The following is a 22,515-nucleotide window of genomic DNA, read 5'->3' as shown; positions in this document are numbered from 1 at the left end:
TGGTCTGGTTGTGTTGGCGGAGAGGCTCGTCTTAAGAAATAAACCTAACAGTGACTTCTATGTTATCATAGGGCAGGACAATTCCAACACCCACAGGCATTATGTTTACCTCAGTAAAGACCCTAAATCCTGGGCACTATCTCTGAGTCAACAGTCCCCATCCTTGTGAAAGAAGTCAGATGTACTTTGTAAGGAATCTCAATGCAAACATGTCTTAAATTGCACACTCGGGGCTGAGTTAATTGCTATCTGAATACTTCTTTCCAAAACTGTGCTGGGCTCAAATATAGCTAAAGTAAAATGATCTGGGTCAGACTCTAGAAGTGGTTATCCAGCACCGGTTACAATAAAATCGGGCTGAGCCTTTTCAGTCTTGTCTCTTCATGGATGCCCTTTTCCCTGCCTGCTATAAAGCCTGCAGAGGAATCACCACAATCCCCAAGTCAGCTTAGGCTTGCTAGTGACAGAGCAGGGGATTCTGAGATCACTTCATCTTTCTTAAGCATCTTGGTTTTTATATGTTCAAGATAAAAGATAAAATGAAATAGGTGATCATAGGTGCTGCTTACTAAACATGAATATAAATGCTTTTGAAAAAAATTTTCATTTTACACTATCTCATAAAATAGCACTCAAAAAATTTGTCTTACCTTCAACCTTTGAAACATCTGAAGGATCAGCTCTGGGTTCCTCTAATTCCGTATTTTCATCAGGATGGAAGTCCTTTATTTGGTCTCCAGGAATGCAAAATTTAACAATGTATTTCATTTTAACTTGACTGGTTTTATAAACAACAAATTCGTCATCCTAGAGCAAATGGGAATTGGTAGGAGGTGAACAAGGAGAGAAAAGAGCAGCCAGAGGTTCCCAGAGAAGCAGAATCTCGTATTCGTTAGCTTAGCAAAGACTGAATTGGGGTGGTAGACAGATGGACAAGATTTCAATGAAAACATATCTAATAAAAATAGAAACAACTCTCTGGGGCTGGTGGTCGCACATTTGGGGCCCATTTTGTCTGTTTTGGCTTTTTTTTTTGTTGTTTGTTTGCCCGATTATTCGATTTGTTCTTAAGTGCTCGGCAAGGGCTAGGCTACTGACCCTGGACCTGCATGTCTTCCAAAATAAAATACCTCAAAGTCTGTGGGAACAGAGGCCGTTTTCGAAACTCCATGCACACTGTCATAGCCCGCAGGTGCCTCAGTTAAAGAAAAGTCCTTCTTGAATAAGTCCACACACTTTCCCAGGGCAACATCACAGACAACCAGGAGTCTGGAGCCATCTGTCTCTCCCGCGTGTGAGTACTTAATGCTTGTACTGCGCGGAGAAGGAAAGAAGCAGAGGTTATAACTCCCCACCGGCCAGCCTCACTTCATTGCATAAGAAACAGTCCAAAACTGTGACTCAAGAACTGAAACAACTCTGAAATGGAAAACGCTGAGCGCTGGTGTGAGGCTACAGATGGAAAATTCTGCCCTAACCTTGTGATGGCTGCAGTCTGAGGGTGGGCACACTAAGCACAGTGTATAAAATCACCAGCAGGCTACACTGATCAGGCATAGATGAAGAATGAATGAATGTCACATTTGGATTTGGGTGTACCAAAGATATCTTATCGTGTATACGTAAATAATCTCAAATCTGTGTTGGGGGGCAGGGGTTCTATCCTGCACGGTTCCCACAGCTGTTTAGCCCCAAAGAAATCACACAGAGGTCTACATTAGTTATAAACTCATTGGCTGGTAGCCAGGCAGGATGTATAGGCGGGACAACCAGGCAGGAAGGAGAGGCGGGTCAATGAGAACAGGAGAATTCTGGGAAGAAGGAAGTCCTAGTCTGCAGTTGTGACCCAGCCACAGAAGAAACAAGATGTGACTGCCCTGCCGAATAAGGTACCGAGCCATGTGGCTGGCACAGACAAGAATAATAGGCTAATATAAGTTATAAGAGTTAATAAGAAGCCTGAGCTAATGGGCCAATCAGTTTATAACTAATGTAGACCTCTGAGCAATTTCTTTGGGACTTAACGATTGTGGGAACCGGGCAGGACAAAAACCCAGACAACAAGTCTGAAAAAAATATCTAATTCCTCAGACAAGGGATACTCAAGCCTGTATTGTCAAAAGACTTCCCAGGGAGAGCCTTCCAAAGTTTATCACCATTGTGGTATCTCCAAAGATCCAAGTTAGAATGTCACTGTGAAAAGTCGGACAGGAGATGTGCACCTGCCCGACTTTTCACAGTGAAGTTCTGAGAAATAAGATGTTTTCTGTCTGAGAGAGGGCTGGAAAAGAAAGAGAAGGGAACATGGACTTTAATAATGCCATCAGCTCCTGCTACCTCCCGAGAGGGCAGAGAAGCAGTTGGGTTCCTTCTCTGCTAATCCTTCTGTTTATATTAAGGAGTTTCGCTATCTGTCCCAGGCCTACAATTTAACCTGGCATGATTTCTGTCATCCAGGCCTCGACTCTCATTCCTGAAGAGCCAAGTAGAATTCAGGCAGCAGCTAAACAGTACGCAGACCAGACCCACCTAGTAGACAGTACAGTCCCTGTGGGGGAAGTGGCCATGCCAGCCACAGAACCACACTGGGATTATCAACCAGACCAAAATGGGCCACAGAGGTGGGACATCATTGTCCGCTGTATCCTTCAGGGTACAGAGATGGTCTCAGAAAAAAATAGTTAATTTCGATAATCTTTGGGAAATCACACTGACAAAAACCCAGTCATTTTTTTACACCAATTACGAGAGACCACGGTTTAGTATACTAGATTGGACCCAACCTCCCCATTGGGAGCCACGGCCCTGGCTGCCCATTCCATTTCTCAGTCAGCACCAGATATTAGAAAAAAAAATTTAAGCTGGGCGGTGGTGGCACATGCCTTTAATTCCAGCACTCGGGAGGGGCAGAGGCAGGTGGATCTCTGTGAGTTCGAGGCCAGCCTGGTCTACAAGAGCTAGTTCCAGGACAAAAGCTACAGAGAAACCCTGTCTCAAAAAACCAAAAACCAAAAACCAAAAAACAAAAAAAGAAAGAAAGAGAAAAATTTAAAAAGGGTCTTCAAACACTTGTACAGGTAAAAAAAGGGCCTTTAAAGTTTTTAATGACTGAGAAGAGGCAGTTGAGTCCTCCCAACAGACGAGGCTGCAGCAATGCTCCAAGCCCTAGAAGCTGTCCTGAGACCACCAGGACCCCCAGAAGGGGGACAGGGAAGTTGACTCTGAGGTTCTATCCCACCCACCAGAGCTCAGCCTAAGTCAACCTTGCCGGGAGCTGCTACAAATGTGGCCTAAACGGCCATTTGGCAAGATATTGCCCTGGTCCTCCAACGGCCTATGAGGCCATGCCCTATCTGCCAGCAGCCTGGACACTGGAAATCGCAATGCTCCCATGCGGGCTCGTCCTGTATGCCACACCATGGAGATCCAGCCTCACCAGTATTGGCAAGTGAGACTGTGCCAGCCTTCAAACTACTCAGCCTGGTAGGGGATTGATGTGGCCCAGACTTGGTGACTCCATTGCCCTCTCCTAGCCTAGGGTAACGCTGCAAGTAGCGGGTAAGCCCATTACTTTTCTTTTGGACACAGGAGCTACCTACTGTGTTTTAACACCTCACACGGGCCCTACATTTCCCTCACCACTTTCAGTCATGGTGGTAGAAGAGACCTGTTCCTTCCTACTTAAGACTCTGTCACTGCCCTGCATTCTTACAGGGCGATTCTTTTCTCATTCCTTCCTGGTCATACCTGCTTGCCCTGCACCTCTACTGGGTTGAGATGTTCTCAGCCGCCTCGGGGCCACACTCACTTTGGCCCCTACACCCTCTCCTGAGTCACACTTTCTTCTCACTTTAACAGCCTCACAGGTTCCTATCCCAGACTGTCCTGTCCCTGCCCCCCCAGAGAATAAACACGTGGTCTCCCCCTTTCCCTCTCCGATGGTTGTTCCAGTTTTCCTCCCCCACTCCATGTTTTCCCAGGGCTACCTGGGAGTGCTGGCATCCATTAAACCTGGGTATCTTTTAATTAGGTCTGATTTGGTCTGATTGGGATTATTTACATTGGCAGAGAGGTTTGCTGGCAAGGAAATAACACAATTTTCCCACACGTTCACCACAGTATGTTGAGGAAGCTGGCGGCTGCATGGAAGCCACGCTTCTACAGTATGTTGAGGGTACTGACCACTTTCAATGTATGTTTATGGGCGAGAGACTCCCTCACTAAAGGTAGAGAAGAAAGTTTGCAAGGAGGCCTCAGTGGTGGGGGATGGTACAGAACACACGAACCTGAGTGAGTCACTGAAGTAAATGCCGCTCCCCAGATTTCCAGGGTCTGTTCTTTGCACACCACGGTCTTCGGCTACTTTAGGTAAAAGCAGTCCTCTGAAAGAGAGGGCAGGACTGTGATTTACCAGAAGAAAGGGCTCTTCCACACAGCCTTGAAACTCAGTGACCAACAGCAGATTCTCCTGTCTTTACAAACCTCAGGTCAGAGTTTAGCTGGCCTTTCATACCTACAGTCAACCAGTCATGGATTCAAAATATTCAGAAAAAAATTCATCAGTACAGAATTCTCTCAGCACAAGAACCATGATATTCTCTACACACACAGGACAAGACAGGCTTCTGTTATGAATTATACAAATATCAATTGTTTGAATTTTGCACCAGAAGATTGAGTTGATTTTGTAAAATGGCTTTTGGGACCAGGCAGTGGTGGCACGCACCTTTAATCCCAGCACTCAGGAGGCAGAGACAGGTGGATCTCTGTGAGTTCAAGGCCAGCCTGGTCTACAGAGTGAGTTCCAGAACAGTCGGGGATGTTATACAGAGAAACCCTGGCTTTTGGTGTTTTGTTCTATACAGAAAGAACTTTTCTATATAATTAATTTGTTTTTCAGAATTTGGGATTGAATCCAGGACCTCACTCATGCTAGGTGAACATTCTACTACAAGCCACATCCCCAGCCCTTATGTTTCAGCTTCTTCTTCCTCCTCCTCCTCTTTTTTTTAGACAGAGTCTCACTATGTAGCCCCAGGAGACCTGGACCTGGCTATGCAGACCAAGTTGGCTTTGAACTCACAGAGATTTGCCTGCCTCTGCCTCCAGAGTTACACTGTCACACCCAGATGGTACCTTTCAATTTTCCCAAGTGCTTGATTAAAGGACAGAAATATACTCACAATTCTCTTTGCCCCTGTAACCTCACTTCTCCTCCAATATTGAGAATTTATCCAAAGCAATCAGAAAACTAGGGTTGTGCTTTGGGTAAATAACCCATACTCCCTGGACACTGGCTGTGAAATGTAGACTAGCTCATTTTTATATGAGGTCATTGTGAAAGAGAAATTGATTGTTCTGGTTTTGTCTGTGTGTGTGTGTGTGTGTGTGTGTGTGTATTTGCAGTTTTGTTTTTTCAAGTCAGAGTCTTTCTATACAGCCCTGGCTGGCCTTGAATTCATTCTATAGCCAAGGCTGGGCTTGCACTAGATGCAACTGGTCCTGCCTTGGCCTGCTGAGTGCTGGGATTATAGGCATCACCATGCCCGAATTCTAAGGCGCAACTCATACCTACATGGAACACTTAAAAAAAAAAGATATATAATACATAATCACAAATACAAAATTTAAGTGATGTATAATTCTCTCTATGAATAGATTTGCTGCTTTTAACTGAAAAGCCCATGTGATTTGTTTATTTACTTTGGTATTGTTTAGGATCAAAGACACACAACTTAGACAAAAGTAGACAAGAAAAGGGAACATTTCACATTCATGAGCTTGAAAACTAAAAGTTAAAGGTAGTGCATCTTACCGGGACAAGATTCCAAGAATGTTCCGCACGGGAGATCCATGAAATAAGGGCCGTACGTTGCCCAGTTTGCTCAAAAACTCTGTGGCTTCATTCACTCTGCCAACTCTAAATATCTGCAAGACATCTCCTGGACTCTCACTGGAAGAATTAGAAGAAAACCTTGAGTTCACAGTTAGAAAAAAAAAAAACTTTTTTCTTGAGTGAAAACTCAAGAAAACTCAGATGTCAGTGGTTCAGCAGTTAAAGGTACTTGTCAGGAAGCTGATGGTCTCCAGAGCCCATATGGTGGAAGGGGAGAACCAGCCCCAACAAACTGTCATCTGATCTTCATGTGCATGCTGTGGCAAATGCATGCATTTACACACATACACACACACACACACACACACGCACACACACACACACATGCACGCACACACACACACATTCTAAATAAATGTAATAATAAATACCACAAAAGTTTATGCAAAATATGATTCCAAATTTTTGTCAACTATACAGAATGTATCATTTCATTCACATACATACGAAAGAATCCACTTAATCTGTTCACACACACACACACGCACACTTTGCTTTCTGCTCCTATGATAAACACTATAACCAAAGGCAAGAGAAAAGAGTTTTTGTTTTGGTTTGAATTATAGGTTACAGTCTACCAAGCAGGAAACCTGGGGGCAGGAACTGAAGCAGAGACCACAGAGAAACGCTGCTTACTGGCTGGCTCCCCTTGAACTGCTTTCTTTTTCTTTTTAAAATTTATTTATTTATTATGTATACAATGTTCTGCCTGCATGTCTGCCTACATGCCAGAAGAGGGCACCGGACCTCATTACAGATGGTTGTGAACCACCATGTGGCTGCTGGGAATTGAACTTTGGGATGTCCGGAAAAGCAGCCAGTGCTCTTAACTGCTGAGCCATCTCTCCAGCCCTGAATTGCTTCCTTACATAACTCAGGAGCACATGTCCAGGGCTGCCACTGTCCACAGTGGGCTGGGCCATCAGTGTCAATCATTAATCTAGAAAATACCCCCTGAGACTTGTTGACAGGTTAGTCTGATGGAGGCAACTCCTCAGTTGAGGTTCCCTCTGCCCAGATGACAGCAAGCAAGCAGCACACACATATAATGTGATCTGTCCTCTAGATGCTCCATCCGTGGGCTGTGTCGAGCTACAGCAGGATCCCTCTGGCTACGGGCAGGAAATGTATTCCTTTGTGCACTCACAATCAGAACCCACGCTGAATTCCCCAGGAATTAGAAATAACACAACAGGGTCTTTGGCTTCACTGAGTTTACATTCTAATGGGAGAGACAAAAATTAAGAAGTTACTAAATTGTTTATGTTTCTAAGGAAACAAGTAGATTCAGAAAAAAACCATGGTAGGAAGGCTACTCTTTTCAGGCAACGCTTACTGGAATCTGGCACGACGCGGTGCACATGCTATGACCTAGCGTTGTTAGGGGAACTCGAGTGGGTGGGGTAGGAGAGGCAAGCACATCAGGGAGGATGTGGCAGGTCCTGGTGGGATGATGTCATCCCAACCAAAGATGACTGCAGAGTAAATGGAGAGAGGCTAATAAATAATAGGTGCTTAGAAGGAAGAATGGGCAGGATGTGATGAGAGCATTCATGGTGGCACTGCTGGGGGACAGTGGGCTGTGGGCTGGGGAAGCCATGAGACCTTGGTCAGAAGCATTCTACTGTACCTTGACAGTGGCCATGGGTGGAGCATTTATAGCACAGAAATGAACAAATGTCACTCAAAGCTGTGCATGGTGGTGTGCGCCTGTTATCCTAGCAGTTGGGAAACAGGCAGGAAGTTGGTACAACCTCAAGGCCAGCATGGTTTACATAGTGAGTTTCAGGTTAGCCTGGGCTACATAGTGAGATCATGCCTGAACCCATCCACTGTCAACAATCAGGGTATTTAATCCAGAGAGCTGATTTACCAGCATATCCAAGGTGAATCAAAGGCAGAATAATTCACAAGGAGAGATGCTCCACTCTCAGATACTACAGTAGTTATGTTACCCGTGGGCAGTGACAGTGAGGTTGAGGCTGATCTTTGTTTTTTTGTTTTGTTTTTTTTTTTTCTTTTGGTTTTTTGAGACAGGGTTTCTCTGTGTAACCCTAGCTGTCCTGGAACTCGCTCTGTAGACCAGGGTGGCTTTGAGCTCACAGAGATCTGCCTGTCTCTGCCTTCAGAGTTCTAGGATTAAAGGCATGCACCACAACTGCCTGGTGATTTCTTTGTAGTTTTACACAGTTTCTAAACTTTCACAAAATATATTAGTCTTAGGTTGAAGCAGGGGGATCCCTTTAAGTAAGTTCAAAGAAGAATGAGACCCTGTCTCAAACCAAAACCAGACTGTTTTAGACAAAATAAAATGTAATGTGGAGGAATTATTAATCACAGGCTGAGGATTCGAATCATCTCATATTTAGTGTCCTGTAACCTGGTTTCATCTCTGCTCTGTTTTAAAGTACACTGACTGAAAGCAACTCACGGATTCATTTGGTTTACAGTTTTATAGTCTATTACTGATGAAGGGTACAGGCAGAACTCAGATCAGTTAGTCATACCACACCCACAACCAAGAGCAAGGAAAGAGAGTAAAAACACAGATCCTTGCTTGCTTGCTCTTTCTCCCAGCTAGCTTTTCCAAACTAGGGAGTGGTGCTGACCAGTCTTCCTAGCTCAGTTAACAATCAAGACAGCCTCCTACAGACACACCCGCAGGCGACAGATTGTACAAAGTTCACTATTAAAAAATAACCAGCACAGGGTTGGCAGGCACCAAGTGTGACAATTTGAGTTCCATCTCGGAGACCCAGAGGGCAGAAGGAGATACTTGACTCCCAGAGTTGTGCTATGACCTCCACACATATGCCACAGTACACCCCCCACACCACTTAACAAAATGCAGTAATAATAAAACTATCCCCAAGTTTTTCAATTACGTGTTTTCATGCATAGATGGAATAGAAACTCAAACACTGTGTACGTGGTGGTGTGATGCTGGGGGTGGAGCCCAAGGCCTTATGCATGCTAGAGAAGCTGTGCCACCTTTATCCTCTGAAGTTTAAATTTCACCTTCGACAAGATTAGGTCATAGGCTGGCAAGATGGCCCAGTGGGGAAAGTGCTTGTTGAGTAAACCAGCGTCCACAGGGAAGAGGGACAACCCTGGAAAGTTGTCCTCTGACCCCTTCATGGGTGCTGTGATAGGCGTGCACCTACGCTCACACGCACACATCATACATGCACACAATCACCATAATAATAGCAATAAAATTCGAGTCACCAAGAAAGCAGAGTGGGAGAATGGGGGAGAACCTGTTAGTACAGGATACGCTCCTGGAGAAGACTGGTTTTTCTTTTTTAAATTTTATTTTTATTTGTTGTGTGTGTGTGTGTGTGTGTGTGTGTGTGTGTGTGTGAGTGTATGTGGGCACACGTGCATGCCCATTGGTGTCACGGAACTGCTATGAAGGTCAGAGGACAACCTGTGGGACGGATTCTCTTTTTCCACCATGTGGGTCCTGGGGATCAAACTCAGGTCATAGGGCTTAGCAGCAAGTGCCCTGACCTACTGCGCCATCTTGGCAGTAAACACAGAAGAAAGCAGTTCTCTGTCGTCTAACTCCAGTTGTCTGCTTGAAAGTAGAGGATGACTGTCTCTAATCATCTTGATTGGCTTTTTAACAGAGAGTAGCATTGTTACAGCGCCCAGGGGACTTGCTTTGTGCTTACCCGTGATTACTCTGCAACACTTCTCTTCTAACCCTGGAAAATTCCTCAGTATTCTGTTCAACATGTTCGATTTTGCATCTCAAGGCTCGGTATTTGGCAAGAGATGGTGGGTTGGGTTTGGATAAATGAGTTTCACAAACATTCACCATGTCTCTCACTAGCTGTAGGAAGAAGTGATACAGAGAAGTTAGATACCACACACCCAAGTTAATATGTGTATTACTTTCATATTTCCTACAAGGTTTTTGATTAATATTTGGTGTTGGTAGTATACTAAACCAAATAAATCTGGGCGTGACCGCTCACATCTATAACCTTAGCACGTGGGGAAAGGCAGGAAGACTTCCATGAGTGCAAGGCTAGCCCAGGTTAGACAGTAAATTCCAGGCCAGTCCAACTTGCAGTGCTCAAAAGTAAAAACAAAGTTTCTAAAAATCAAAAGGCTTGGTACAATACCAGTTTTCCTGGCTACTTGGGAGACTGAGGCAGAATTACTGGAGCCCAGGAGTTGAAGGCTAGGCTGAGATGCATAACAGAAACTCCCATCTCCAAGACAGACAGACATAGAAAGAATTGCCTCACTGATACCACAGTGGAAGTATACATTAGTATTGTACTTTTCCCACTGGTGTGCCAAAATGCCCGACAAAGGCAACTTAAGGAAGGAAGGATTGTTTAGGTTCTTGGTTTAGGGAGGATGGCCCACCATGGTGGAGAAAAGATGGTGGCGGGATCGTGAGACTGCTGGTCATATTGTGTCTGAAGTCAGGAAGCAGCAAGACATGAAACGCTGCTTCTCAGCTCCCTTCCTCCTTTGCACTCAGTCTTGGACCTCAGTCCATGGGATGCCGCTGCCCACATTCAGGGTGAATCTTCTCTCCTCAGTCAAAAAGCTCTAGAAACATCCTCACAGAAATGTTGAGAAGTGGGGTTCCAAATCCCAACAAACTGACATCAAGAGCACACACAATCATCACAAATGTGACTTTTTTGTTTGTTTGTTTTGCTTTGTTTCTTTTTTGAGAGAGGGTTTCTCAGCATAGCCCTGGCTGTCACAGAGCTCACTGTGTAGACCAGGTTGGTCTGGAACTCAAAGATGTCCACCTGCCTCTGCCTCCTGAGTGCTGGGATTAAAGATGCGGGCCACCTGGTTTGGCACATGCATCATCTTTACAAGATTTATTTATTTTTTATTTTGTATGTATAAATGTCTTGTCTGCCTATATGTATGTACTACACATATGCCCGGTACTGGTGGAAGTCAGATGAGGACATGGGATCCCCTGGAAATGGAATTGTGGATGGCTGTGAGCCACCATGTGGGTGCAGGAACTGAAACAAGGTCTTTGGCAAGAGCAACAAGAGCTCCTAATCACCACGCTCCCTCCCCTGAGACAGGCTGGTCTCAGACTTGCTATGTAGTTGAGACTTCCCTTGGGCTCCTTCTTCTGCCTCCCTTGAGTGCTGGGATTACAGGTGTGCACCACCATGCCTGGCTTTATTCACCACATAATTTATTATTATTATTATTATTATACTTTCATTTGTTTTTTTTTTTTTTGAGACAGAGTCTTTCTACATAGCCCTGGATAACCTTGAACTCACTATATAGACCAGGGTGGCCTCAAATTCACAGAGATCTGCCTGTCTCTGCTTTCCAAGTGCTGGGATTAAAGGCATGTACCACTATGACCTGTTTTATTTTATTTTTTAAAAACTTATTTTATTTTTATCTGTATGAGTATTTTGCCCACATGCATGTATGAATACCACATGCATGCCTGGTGCCCACAGATACCAGAAGATGACACTGGGTCCCCTAGAACTGTAGTTACAGAGGGCTGTGAGCTGCCACGTGGGTGTTGGAAACTGAGTTCAGGTGCTTTGCAAGCGTGGTCAGTGCCCTTAACCACTGGGCCATCTCTTCAGTCCCAACTCACTATAATTTAAAGTCATGACCGTGAAACACATTTTAAACCGAGTTCTTTATTCCAGGGTCTTACCTGACAAAGGTCCTCTTTCTGAGCTAACAGCCTCAGGTTAACTTCTTCGGATGCCGGGTGTTTGTGAGGAATCAGTCGGTAGAAATCGGCCATCGTCTTCTGCAGTTGCTCTGTTGTTTCGCCATTCTTCAGGGCCGTTTTGACGAGAAGGAGAACCCCTTCTGCTTTACTCACCTGCCAAGAGAAAAGCAAATACGCTTATTAAAGTTTAGATCCTCATAACCGCAGGAGAGACGTGCACAAAAGTATCTGAAAGAGCTGCTGGAGACGCTGGAGCTACAAGTTTTCTATAGACCACGGACTCTGCTACAGTTTGGGCCTTTAAAAAAAATAGAACGTTTTTAATTAAATCTTTCACAGTTTCGATCCTGTTAGTTTGAGTCTTAACTGTGTTCCTAAAGTCCGAGTTTCAAAGCTTGGTCCCTAGGGAGGTGCTTCAGGCAAGTGGTGGGACCTTTAGGAGGAAGAGCCTCTCTTTCTTTCCACTTCTTGTCCTTGAAGGGAGTGGGGTTTGCGTTACTACACACTCCTGATAGAATGCGCTGCCTCCTCAGAAGCCCAAACAGCAGGCCCCATCTATCACAGTCTGAGATCTACAACTGTGGGCCATAAGAAACCTTCTCTGTAGAAATGGATTGTCTCTGGTGTGTCTTTATAGTGACTGAAAACTGACTCACACAGCCACCAGCACACAAATGCGGATCTTAAGGTCCAGCTCAGTTGTGAGTGAGGCCAGGAAGGAAGATGCTTGCAAAGCTGGTCTCAGCTCAACTGTGGGGACACATCTAGAGGCTCTTCGCGTCTCTTTAAAAACAATTTTTAATTTATTCTTTGGTAGTCTTACACGTGCGTGCATTTTGATCAGATTCACTCCTTCTCTTATCCTTCTCCTGCTCCTTCTGGATCCTTCTTCTTCTCAACACGTGCCCCTGCTATACAAACATCTTTCTAAAAACAACCCACTGAGTTTACTGAGGGTTGCTCACATTTGTCTAAGTGCAGGGTTATTCTCTGGATCATGACAACTTATCAGTGGCTACACCACTGAAGAAAAACAAAGTATCAACTACTATACATATAAACTGACAGGAAGACAACTGCAATTGTTGCTTTTCTTTTTCTTTTCATTTTTCTTTTTGGTGTTTCAAGGCAGGTTTCTCTGTAGCTTTGGAGCCTGTCCTGGAATTCGCTTTGTAGACCAGGTTGGCCTTGAACTCACAGAGATCTGCCTGCCTCTGCCTCCAGAGTGCTGGGATTAAAGGCATGTGCCATTACCATCTGGCTAAGTCTTGTTTTTCATAGAGAAACATAGAGCGATGTCCAGCATCAAACCAGGGACATGTTCCTAATTATGCGAGTGCATTATGAACATTGCATCACTGGGAATATCTTCTGTCAATCACCTGTTCTTTCAGCCACCATTATACGTAATAGAAAAGAGAACACCATGTCCTGGTGTGCTAGAAGCAAGCCTGCCTTCCCTAAGACAGTGAGAAGGTAAGAGGCTGAAGGAGTTGTTTCGAGTAGGTCAGGATCTGGGTATCTAAGAGGGGCACCACCACTTTGTCCCTTGGCAACAACACCCTTGGCACCAACACTTAGGCCTATACTGGCCACCACTAAGAACCAACGTGACAGGGACATTTGGTTCTCTTGATGCTCCCTTTCTTCAGAGAATGAGGAAAGAACAGTAAAGGGTGGACTTCAGAGTAAACCAACCAGTAGCGACTGTCAGCACTAATGTGTACACCAGGAAGTAGCTTCGTTGTGTTGATTCAATGGCATGCTTGACTTACGTCATTCAGGCTTATGCTGTTGACCGGCTTGAGAAGTGTGTGCTCCAGGTGCCCCAGCGCTTCTGCCCAGACCATCTCCACCAACGCGCTCACCTCCTGGCTCAAAGCGCCTGAACTTATGACCTCCTCCAAAAGCAACTGAAACAACAAAATGACAAAGAATCACCACCAGAAAAAAAAAAAAAAAGTCCTCATGAGTATTTTTTGTAAAACGGACACAGAAGCTGGATATGGGTCAGTAGCTGAGCACCTGCCTAGTATATCCGAGATCTTGGGTTCCATGTCTAGCCTCACAAACAAAACAACAGCATATATCCAGAAAGGAAGCATAAGAAAAAATAAGAGAGCCCCAAGAGAGGCACCCACTCCCATAGCCAGACACTGCGTTTGATTTGTCCCTCAGGGGTCATATGCTGGCAGCCTGGTCCCCACTGTGGAGTAGTGGGGTAGTAACCCCCACTACAACCCACAGTGGTCGAGCCTGTAAGAAGAGACTGGTGGAGGGTACTCAGAACACAGGGCGGAGCCTTAGCAAGCATGGACGCTTTTCTAGGTGGATGTTCCCCATGTCATTATGTAGACAAATGGCCTTCAACAGGAGGACGGAGTCAAGAGGCTTATACCTTCAAGCCACTAGATTGTGAGTCAAATAAACTTCTTTTTCTATTGTTGTTTGTTTTTTTTTTTTGAGACAGGGTTTCTCTGTAGCTTTGGAGCCTGTCCTGGAACTAACTCTTGTAGACCAGGCTGGCCTCGAACTCACAGAGATCCACCTGCCTCTGCCTCCCGAGTGCTAGGATTAAAGGGGTGCGCCACCACCGCCCGGCTCAAATAAACTTCTTCGTAAAGTTTTTAGCCTCGTGTATCTTGTGACAGCAACAGAGCATACTAGGAAGCTGGGTAACTGGCAACTCAGGCTTCCTTTCCCCACTGGGGTTCCTGTTCCTCATCGCTCACTACATATGCTGCTGCTGGAGGCCCCCACTCCTACCACCTCTCTCCCATTTCATTCTTCCTCTTGCCTCTTCCTCTACTCTTTAAGGCCCATTCATGGCATTAAACACTTGCAGTGAGAGTTAAGGAGCCTGGAGTCATAGTCCCGACTGCAGTGAAATATTTCAAAGACGTGAGTTTGTTGCTGAGATACACAACACATCTTGTGACTTCTCCCACATCCCAGCCAGTGCTCATATCTTCCTTTAAGTTTACATTTTTTCTTAGCTTCCCTTCTCTGCCAGGTTTGTTGTTGTTTTGTTTTTTACTTAAGACATTATTTCCTGGGGGCTGGAGAGATGGCTCAGCGGTTAAGAGCACTGGCTGCCCTTCTAGAGGTCCTGAGTCCAATTCCCAGCACCCACATGGCAGCTCACAACTGCCTGTGATTCCAGTTCCAAGGCATCTGACCCTCACACCAATGCACATAAAATAATAAAATAATTTTTTTTTAAAAAGGCATTATTTCCTTCTTTGAGACAGGCCTTCAGGAAACCACAGCTGGCTTCAAACCCACTATGCAGTTCTGGATAAATGAACTTCGGATCTTCTCAATTCAGCCTTGGATTATAAGTGTGAGACACCATACCTGACAAAATGGCAGTGGTGCACACCTTTAACACAGCACTCGGGAGGCAGAGGCAGGTGGGTCTCTAAGTTCAAGGTCAGCCTGGTCTAGAGAACTAGTTCCAGAACAGCCAGGGCTACACAGGGAAACCCTGTCTCAAAAACAAAAACAAACAAAAAATAGATGTCAAAAGGAGAGAGATGAGTCAGTGGTTAAGCAAAATGGCTCCCCTTCCAGAGGGCCTGGGTTTGATTCTCATCGCCTACATGTCGGCTCATAACCACCTGTGACTCCAGTTCCATGGGTCCTGATGCCTTCTTCTGGCCTCTGTGTTATGAATACAGAACAAGGTAGGACATTTAGGAGGTCCCATTGTTATTCTCCTGGGGAACTGCATTTCCCAGGAGGCCCCTATGCGCAGGCACAGAGTGAAGCATGGCCTGCCTGACTCGAAAGACTTCATTTCCCCAAAACACATGCACCCACAATCCAACATGGACGCAGAACACAGCATCTGATGCGCGTACGCTGGATTGGTCTTTAAAAGGCAGAGCCGTGGTACCCCCTTCCTCTTTTCCCCTTCCTGTTTCCAGCCTGCACAGTCCCCACGCCCCTTCCCTGTAATAAAGTTACACGTGGGTCTGTTTGTATCTCATGGTCTCTTTCGTATTCCGCAGAAACAACACCCATGGCATGTGAAAGACAAATATGCCATCAGGCAGGACTTATGTGGAAAGTTTATTGGAGGAACAGAGGAGAGGGAGAGAGAAATAGAAAGAGAGAGACAGAGAGACAGTGAGCAGGGCTTGTCTCTTAAAGGGACAGGGTAGTGTTTGCCATGCGCAGCACTGTGCCAAGGGGCAAGGCTAAGGTGTGCCTGGATGCTAACACTCATCAGTATATGTAGTATACAGAGACAGGCACACAGGCAAAACATCCATATACATAAAATAACTAAAAATACATATGCAAATTGCTGGGATGGTGGCATATGCCTTTAGCGATCAGGACGCAGAGGCAGATAAATCTATGAGTTTAAAGCCAGCCTGATCTACATAATAAGTTCTAAGCCAGACAGGGTTACATGGTAAGGCTCTGCTTTAAAAAAAAAAAAATCAGCTGGGTGTGGTGGTACCCGTCTAAAATCTCAGCACTGAGAAGGCTGAGGCAGGGAGTTTGAGTTTGATACTGTCCTGGACTAAAGACTGAGAGAGTATCTAAAATAACAAACCAAACAACAACCACACACACCCCAACCCACTCAACCAAAGCAACACAATCCTGGCTTACTGCTTGCAGCTTTTCAGATGCTAATTGTGTTGCTTCAGTTGTGAAGTGCTCCTGAAGCAGAAATCCTTGTCTCTGCAGGTCTTCAATGTAGCGGTCATAATATTCACTGGCGCCTTCAGAGGTCTGCTTTCCGGTGCTCTCTCTTCTCGTCTGGGAAATGCAGCACACAGAAAGGACACAGGTACTTATGAACATGCTCATCCTCAGTGAATACCTACCCTGCCATAAAAGGGTTCAACACTACTTTTCTTAAAGAATTGCCATGTTGCCGGGCGGTGGTGGTGCACGCCTTTAATCCCAGCACTTGGGAGGCAGAGGCAGGCGGATCTCTGTGAATTCGAGGCCAGCCTGGTCTACAAACAAGGGCTACAAACAGGACAGGCTCCAAAGCTACACAGAGAAATCTTGTCTTGAAAAATCAAATAAACAAAAACAAATACAACAACAACAACAAAATTACCATGTTGGTTGGAATAGAAATGTCTCCCACAGGTTGACCTTAGTGCTAGGTCCCTAGTTGGCAGGGCAGGCACTTCCAGGTTCCAGGGCCACGCATGTGCAGACAAGCCCTCAGGCAAAAATACCCCAGGGACCTGAAAGGCCCGGCATGACCCATGAGAGGCATGGTTGTGTCACCTACATATGACGCAGATACGTAAGCCCTTGCGTGTATGCGTGAACTCTGTCATTTGGTGAGCTCTGTCATCTGCGTATAACATAGCTACGTCATCCCCCTGTGTGCATGAGCTAGGCAGCCATCTTCAGCCCTCTCTTTCTGCTTCCCTGGCCTGTACACGGCTCCTCTAATAAACTCCTAAATGGGTTTGTTGCATGTTTCGTGCTTCCTTCTCACTTGCGCCAGGTAATTTCACCTCACATGTACAACAGAGTCCGGACTGTCACAACTGGGTCCCAGGGAAGACTGTTGTGAGGCGGGTGTGTGGTTCATGCCCGCAATGGCAACACTATGGAGGCTAATGAAGGAGTGCCAAGTTTGAAGGAAGCCTGGAATACAGAGTGAGACTGTCTGTCTCTTTAAGATATGGGGGTGGGGTAGGATGGGTAAGAAAAGGAACAAAGGAGAAAAAGATGAGGAGGAGAAGGAAAAGATGGTGCAGGAGGAGGGAAAGACGGAGGAGGGAAAGATGGATGAGGAGGGAAGATGGGTAAGGAGGAGGGAAAGGTGGAGAAGGGAAAGATAGTGCTGGAGGATCTCTGCTACCTTTTGATCTTGGACTTTCAGCATCCAGCACGGGGAGAAACAGCTTCTGTTGCTTGGGCCACCCAGTAACCAACCATACTATCCATTTCAGCAGCCCAGCTGACTATGCCCCGAGATGAGAAAACACTAAGCAGGTCGGTAGGCGGCTTGATTCCTTTAAGCAAACTAGCAACAGGAGGAGTAAAGACACAGGAATGTAACTCAAGGCATCCATCACCTGCACGCGGTCAGCCAGGAGGAAGTGAGCTGATATCACAAAGGGGCAGTCCCCGGGGTCCTGGGAACACTGTAGCTCTACTACCACAGTCTCCTGGTCTCTGTCTGCTCCCACCTGCAAGACAGGGTACCTTTTAGAAGCAGAGCTATGGAAACTAGCCACCCTCCGCATCAGAAAAGACTGCCCAATATGCTGGAGCAATGGATCTTAGAACACACAGAAGTATCAAGAGAGTAAAAAATCACCTGAAACCCTATCAGAGTAATATAATCACTATCAATATTTTTGTATAATTTTTCTCTGTATTTATAATGTCACTTTCACATTTTTTATAGAGGGAAATACCTTTTTAAATTTATATTTATTCAAACATCTAAAAATATAAGTAGGACATCACTTTAAAGGCAAGTGTTGATTTTAATTTGTGTGACTCTGTCAATATAGTTTTCTGTTTTCCTTTAATCCAAAAAGAACAATTCAACATGACATAAATGCTTGTAATAACAAGCATTATTAATATTGTTATTATTAATAACAAGATTGACATTGGTGTCAAATCTATCTTTTCCAAATATTAGAAACAGTTAATGACAAAGTAGAGATTTATTTCTAATGCCATATTGATGTTTTAGATTGTTAAATATGTGTTATAAGTGGCTGGATTGTGGCTCAGTTAGATGAGTGCTTGATTAGCAAGCCTGAAGCCTTGGGTTTGACCGCAAGCACTGTACAAACTATCCAGTTTTACATTAACAGTGCATAATTATAACCCAAGCATTTGGGAAGTGGAGACAGAAGGATCAGGTAAAAGCCATTTTCCAGTATGTAGCAAGTTCAAGGCCAGCCTGGGATACATGAGATCCTGTCTCAAAAACAAATATAGTATGAGCATGAATGACTTTCACTAAGAACACTAAAAGAACTTCTTTTTCTTCTTCAAAATTGATTTAGTTTTTGGGTTTTATTTGAAAGGGCTTATTTGGGTTTCATTGTATAGCTGCGGTTGTCCTTGAACTCATAACCCTTTGGCTATAAGTGTTGGGATTATAGGCAAGAAGTACTACAATAGGCAAAAATGTAAACAATTTCTGAGCACTAAAAGCCAACTCGAGCTCCAGGACATGTGATGTTCAGAATATGAACAGCTTCTCAAGACAGTGAGGAAATCACCAAAGAGGAAACACTTTCAGAAATTAATCAGTTTCTCTTCTCTAAGTAGAAATAAGACTCTTACTTTTTCCAAGACATTATATTTCACAACTTCAAAGTCTTGAAGAAAATGAGGAATCTCGACATTTTCCACAGAAACCCTGAAAATTATATAATTAAACATTTAAGACTGAAATGGAGCTTTGGACCACACAGAATCTCCCAATAGATCCCCCATTCCTTATGATGTATGGAGTAAGTCCTTGATGCCTCCTTAAGTAGTCTAGAAATGGTTAAATAATGGTGAAAAAGGAGCGGGGGTCATCCTCTGCATAACAAATTGATTAGTTATCATTTTCTGGTTTTACATTGAGGCTGGAGTATGATAATTATTTAACCTGTGCGTTCCGTGAGGGCTAACCATGGAAATCCCCATCTTCCTCTTCTGGACTTCCAGCACCAAAGCCAGACCCTAGTACACAGGAGGCGAGGACAGGCTACAGAAGCAGACACAAAAGACAGGGCCACCTTCTCTGGTCAGCGTGTTTGTTCGGGGCTCTGACTCCAAGCAATCGTTTTCTGAGCTACAGGTCCTTTATAATATAAAGGGGTCCATCCAGCGTATCACCTGTCCCTTGCTTGTTGGCTTTGTTTTGTGAGACAGGGTCTCCATAGGTAGCTCAGCCCTGCCTCAGCCCCCAAGTGTTGGGATTACAGGCATGCGTCACCACCCTCAGCACCATTTGTAATTTTAATACCACGACTGAAGTTTTCAAAGTATTTGGCTTACTGGGTGACTTCGGTGTCTTCATTCTCCGGCGTGTTGTCCAAAGACACATCTTCTGTTTCCACCTCTGAAACTAAAAGGAAAATTTGTTAACTGTTCAAAGATTTACAATTAACTGTGAACACAACTGCTAGAATTGCTGTGATTTTTTTTGTTTGTTTGTTTTCTTTTTCCTAGTCAGGGTTTCTTTGTGTAGCCTTAGCTGTCACTGGAACTCACTCTGTAGACCAGGCTGGCCTCGAACTCACAGAGATCCACCTGACTCTTGCCTCCCGAGTGCTGGGACTAAAGGCGCGCCACCACCGCCTGGCTAGCAATCACTTTCTCAACACCAAGGATTGTTCTACTCCCAGATAAACTTACACATGGGGCCTGGGGATCGCACCAACAGTAAAGCAGTTTGCAGGTGCGAAGCCCTGAGTTTCAGTCCCAGCACCCAGGAAAGGCTGAGGACAGCAGGGCAATCTAGAAACCCCAGTGCTGGGCAGCAGGGAACAGGAGGACGTTGGGGCTCCCTCACAAACCATGTTAGACCAATCGGTGAGCTCCACACCAGTGGGAGACCGTATCCGAAAGGAGGCGGACAGCACATGTGCACAATGGGGCATTAATTTAATAAATGAATTAAAATATAATATATTTTTTTAAAAAATTACACATCACATATTCTGAGGCAGTCAGGGTTTATTAGTCATCTTGAGTCTAACCTCAGTAGACTTCACATTGAAAAATCTCTATCTGTAGCTAAGCTGGCCTTTTATCCTTCGGGATTTTGTTTCCTGTGTCTGAGGTAAAATGAAGTATTTTGTAGTATTCCTGGACAATTCTTTCCCTCACAACACCTGTGACATGTCCAAATGTCTACCACGGCATCAGTCACACGTGAAGGGCTTGGTAGGACACACTCACCGACATAGCTCTTGTCACCTGGAGGTGACGTGACAGCCAGGGACTCAGGGTCATAGTTCTTCACATCCAGGAGTCTCCTCTGCTTGACGGAGTCCCATATGAAAGCTGGGCTTGCAATCTGGACATCATTCTTTTGGATGGACTTCAGCTGATACCGACTCAGGACGTCAGCATTGTCTAAGATCACATGCGTGCACTAAGGAAAAACAGTACGTTCATTATACAGCAGCAAAAACAATATTTACCAACAGTATTTGTATCTGGAACTTTAACCCCTAAAGGTCTTATTTTAAGGTCTTTTTTTATTTAAGAGTGTTTAAGTTCATAGTGATTTTTTTTTCAGATTTTGAAAAACACAATGTACAGTTCTAGAAAAACTTTAAAAATGAACATGCTGTCATCCCTCACCCCAACCACAGTTCTAGACCAAACCTAGAGCCATGATCACGCTGCTGGGAAAGCACTCACCACCGAGCTCCATCCCCTATCCTAAGCCAACAGTTATTACACTGTGGGTATGGATGGTAGCTTCCAAGTGCTCCATGCTGGGAGTGCACTCAAGCACACATCTTTACATACTTCTTCTATGATCTCTTGAGGCAGAGGCAGGGGGATAACTGTGGGGTTCAAGGTTAGCCTGGTCTACAAGGCAAGTTCCAGGGCAGCTAAAGCGGTTACACAAAGAAACCTTGTCTGAGGGGCAGGAACCACACACACACACACACACACACACACACACACATACATACACACACAAACAGAAAAAAAAAGAAAAAGGGAGGTACCAAAAGGTATCTATTTTGTTACTTTGCAGTTCTATTTGGTTTTTTTAAATACTGGGACTGCACGCGTGTGGATGTGTGTGATGTGTTTGTTCATCTGTGTGCTGTGGGTGCGTGTATCAGCTGCAGTGTGCACGTCAAGGTCAGAGGACAACATCGGATACCAGTCTTCATGGCTGCCTTGTTTGAGACAGGATCTCTTTGTCATTTGCCACAGACAATACACGGATGTATAATACATACTTCTGCTTCTACTTCCTGTTTCACTGTAGGAGCTCAGGCATTACAGACCACGCTTCCTCATTTGCATAGGTTCTGGGGTCCAAACTCAGATCTTCTCGATGGCGCAGCAGGCACCTTACCCACTGAACCATCACCCTAGCCTCCCACTTTTTCTGCTACAGTGTGAATAAAGAGTACAAGCATATTGAAGATATCTATAAAGTAATAACAGGGATCCACTGACCCTCCCCCACTGCTGCTCCTCATAGATCTTTCTAGAGCTCTTCTTTACAGGCTACGGGTATAACCGCACAGAGGGTAGCATGTTTTCATACTATCTGAGCTTGCTTTTCCACTTATAAAAAGTTTATCTTCAACTTCATTCCTCATCATCAGGTATGCACAGATGTTTATTTATTGTGACATCTGATTGTATTTTTCCTTTGAAGACGGCCTCCTGCAGCCCAGCCTGGTCGGGAACTTGATTCTCACACCTCAGCCTTCCAAGTGATGGGATTACAGATGACAGCCACCGTACCTGGCTTTTTGTCTCCTTTATCACTGCTGCTGTGCACGTTTTCAAACACACACATTGGCAAAAATAAATAAATAACAAAAGTTCAAAAGATCTCACACAGTATGTGAGAGTTTCCCAAACAACGGAGACCATGGGCAACTCTACCCAGAAGACAGCTTACTTATTACTTCTTTTCTTTTTTCTTTTCCGTTTTTCGAGATGGGGTTTCTCTGTGTAGCCCTGGCTACCCTGGAAGTCTCTCTGTAGACCAGGCTGGCCTCGAACCGTTAAGAGACCCTCCTGCCTCTGCCTCCCTGTGCACCACCAGCACCAGGTTTACTTACTACTTTTTAGTGGATTATTATCTACCCATGAAAACGGAGGCTGAGAAGTCAGGAAGCCATGTGATGGAAGCATGCACATCTCTGCCTGAACTGAGGCAAGTGGAGACTGCTCTTTGTGGTGCCCTGCTGGAGCTGAACTGGCC

The 22,515-nt window shown here is 44.9% G+C and overlaps 1 protein-coding gene across 3 annotated transcripts in view; it reads right to left on the bottom strand.

Annotated features, from left to right (window-relative positions):
- Parp4 (poly(ADP-ribose) polymerase family member 4) overlaps nucleotides 1–22,515 on the bottom strand; it is an 89,259-nt gene that overhangs the window by 55,183 nt on the left and 11,561 nt on the right. For all 3 annotated transcript variants that reach the window (XM_087912104.1, XM_085698557.2, XM_087912105.1), the window contains exons 3-14: nucleotides 20,508–20,703; nucleotides 19,602–19,671; nucleotides 18,897–18,972; nucleotides 17,663–17,776; nucleotides 16,224–16,373; nucleotides 13,373–13,510; nucleotides 11,577–11,750; nucleotides 9,574–9,734; nucleotides 5,816–5,953; nucleotides 4,287–4,382; nucleotides 1,131–1,314; nucleotides 651–807 (exon numbers count right to left, since the gene is read on the bottom strand). In XM_087912104.1, the coding sequence (XP_087768230.1) occupies nucleotides 651–807; nucleotides 1,131–1,314; nucleotides 4,287–4,382; nucleotides 5,816–5,953; nucleotides 9,574–9,734; nucleotides 11,577–11,750; nucleotides 13,373–13,510; nucleotides 16,224–16,373; nucleotides 17,663–17,776; nucleotides 18,897–18,972; nucleotides 19,602–19,671; nucleotides 20,508–20,703 (1,654 nt within the window). The remainder of the gene's footprint in view (nucleotides 1–650; nucleotides 808–1,130; nucleotides 1,315–4,286; nucleotides 4,383–5,815; nucleotides 5,954–9,573; nucleotides 9,735–11,576; nucleotides 11,751–13,372; nucleotides 13,511–16,223; nucleotides 16,374–17,662; nucleotides 17,777–18,896; nucleotides 18,973–19,601; nucleotides 19,672–20,507; nucleotides 20,704–22,515) is intronic.

Source organism: Myodes glareolus, chromosome 12 (genome assembly GCF_982192425.1).
Source record: "Myodes glareolus chromosome 12, mMyoGla1.1, whole genome shotgun sequence".
Classification (NCBI taxonomy): Eukaryota; Metazoa; Chordata; class Mammalia; order Rodentia; family Cricetidae; genus Myodes; species Myodes glareolus.
Note: the sequence above shows the minus strand (reverse complement) of the source record. Positions and strands in the feature narration are given on the sequence as shown.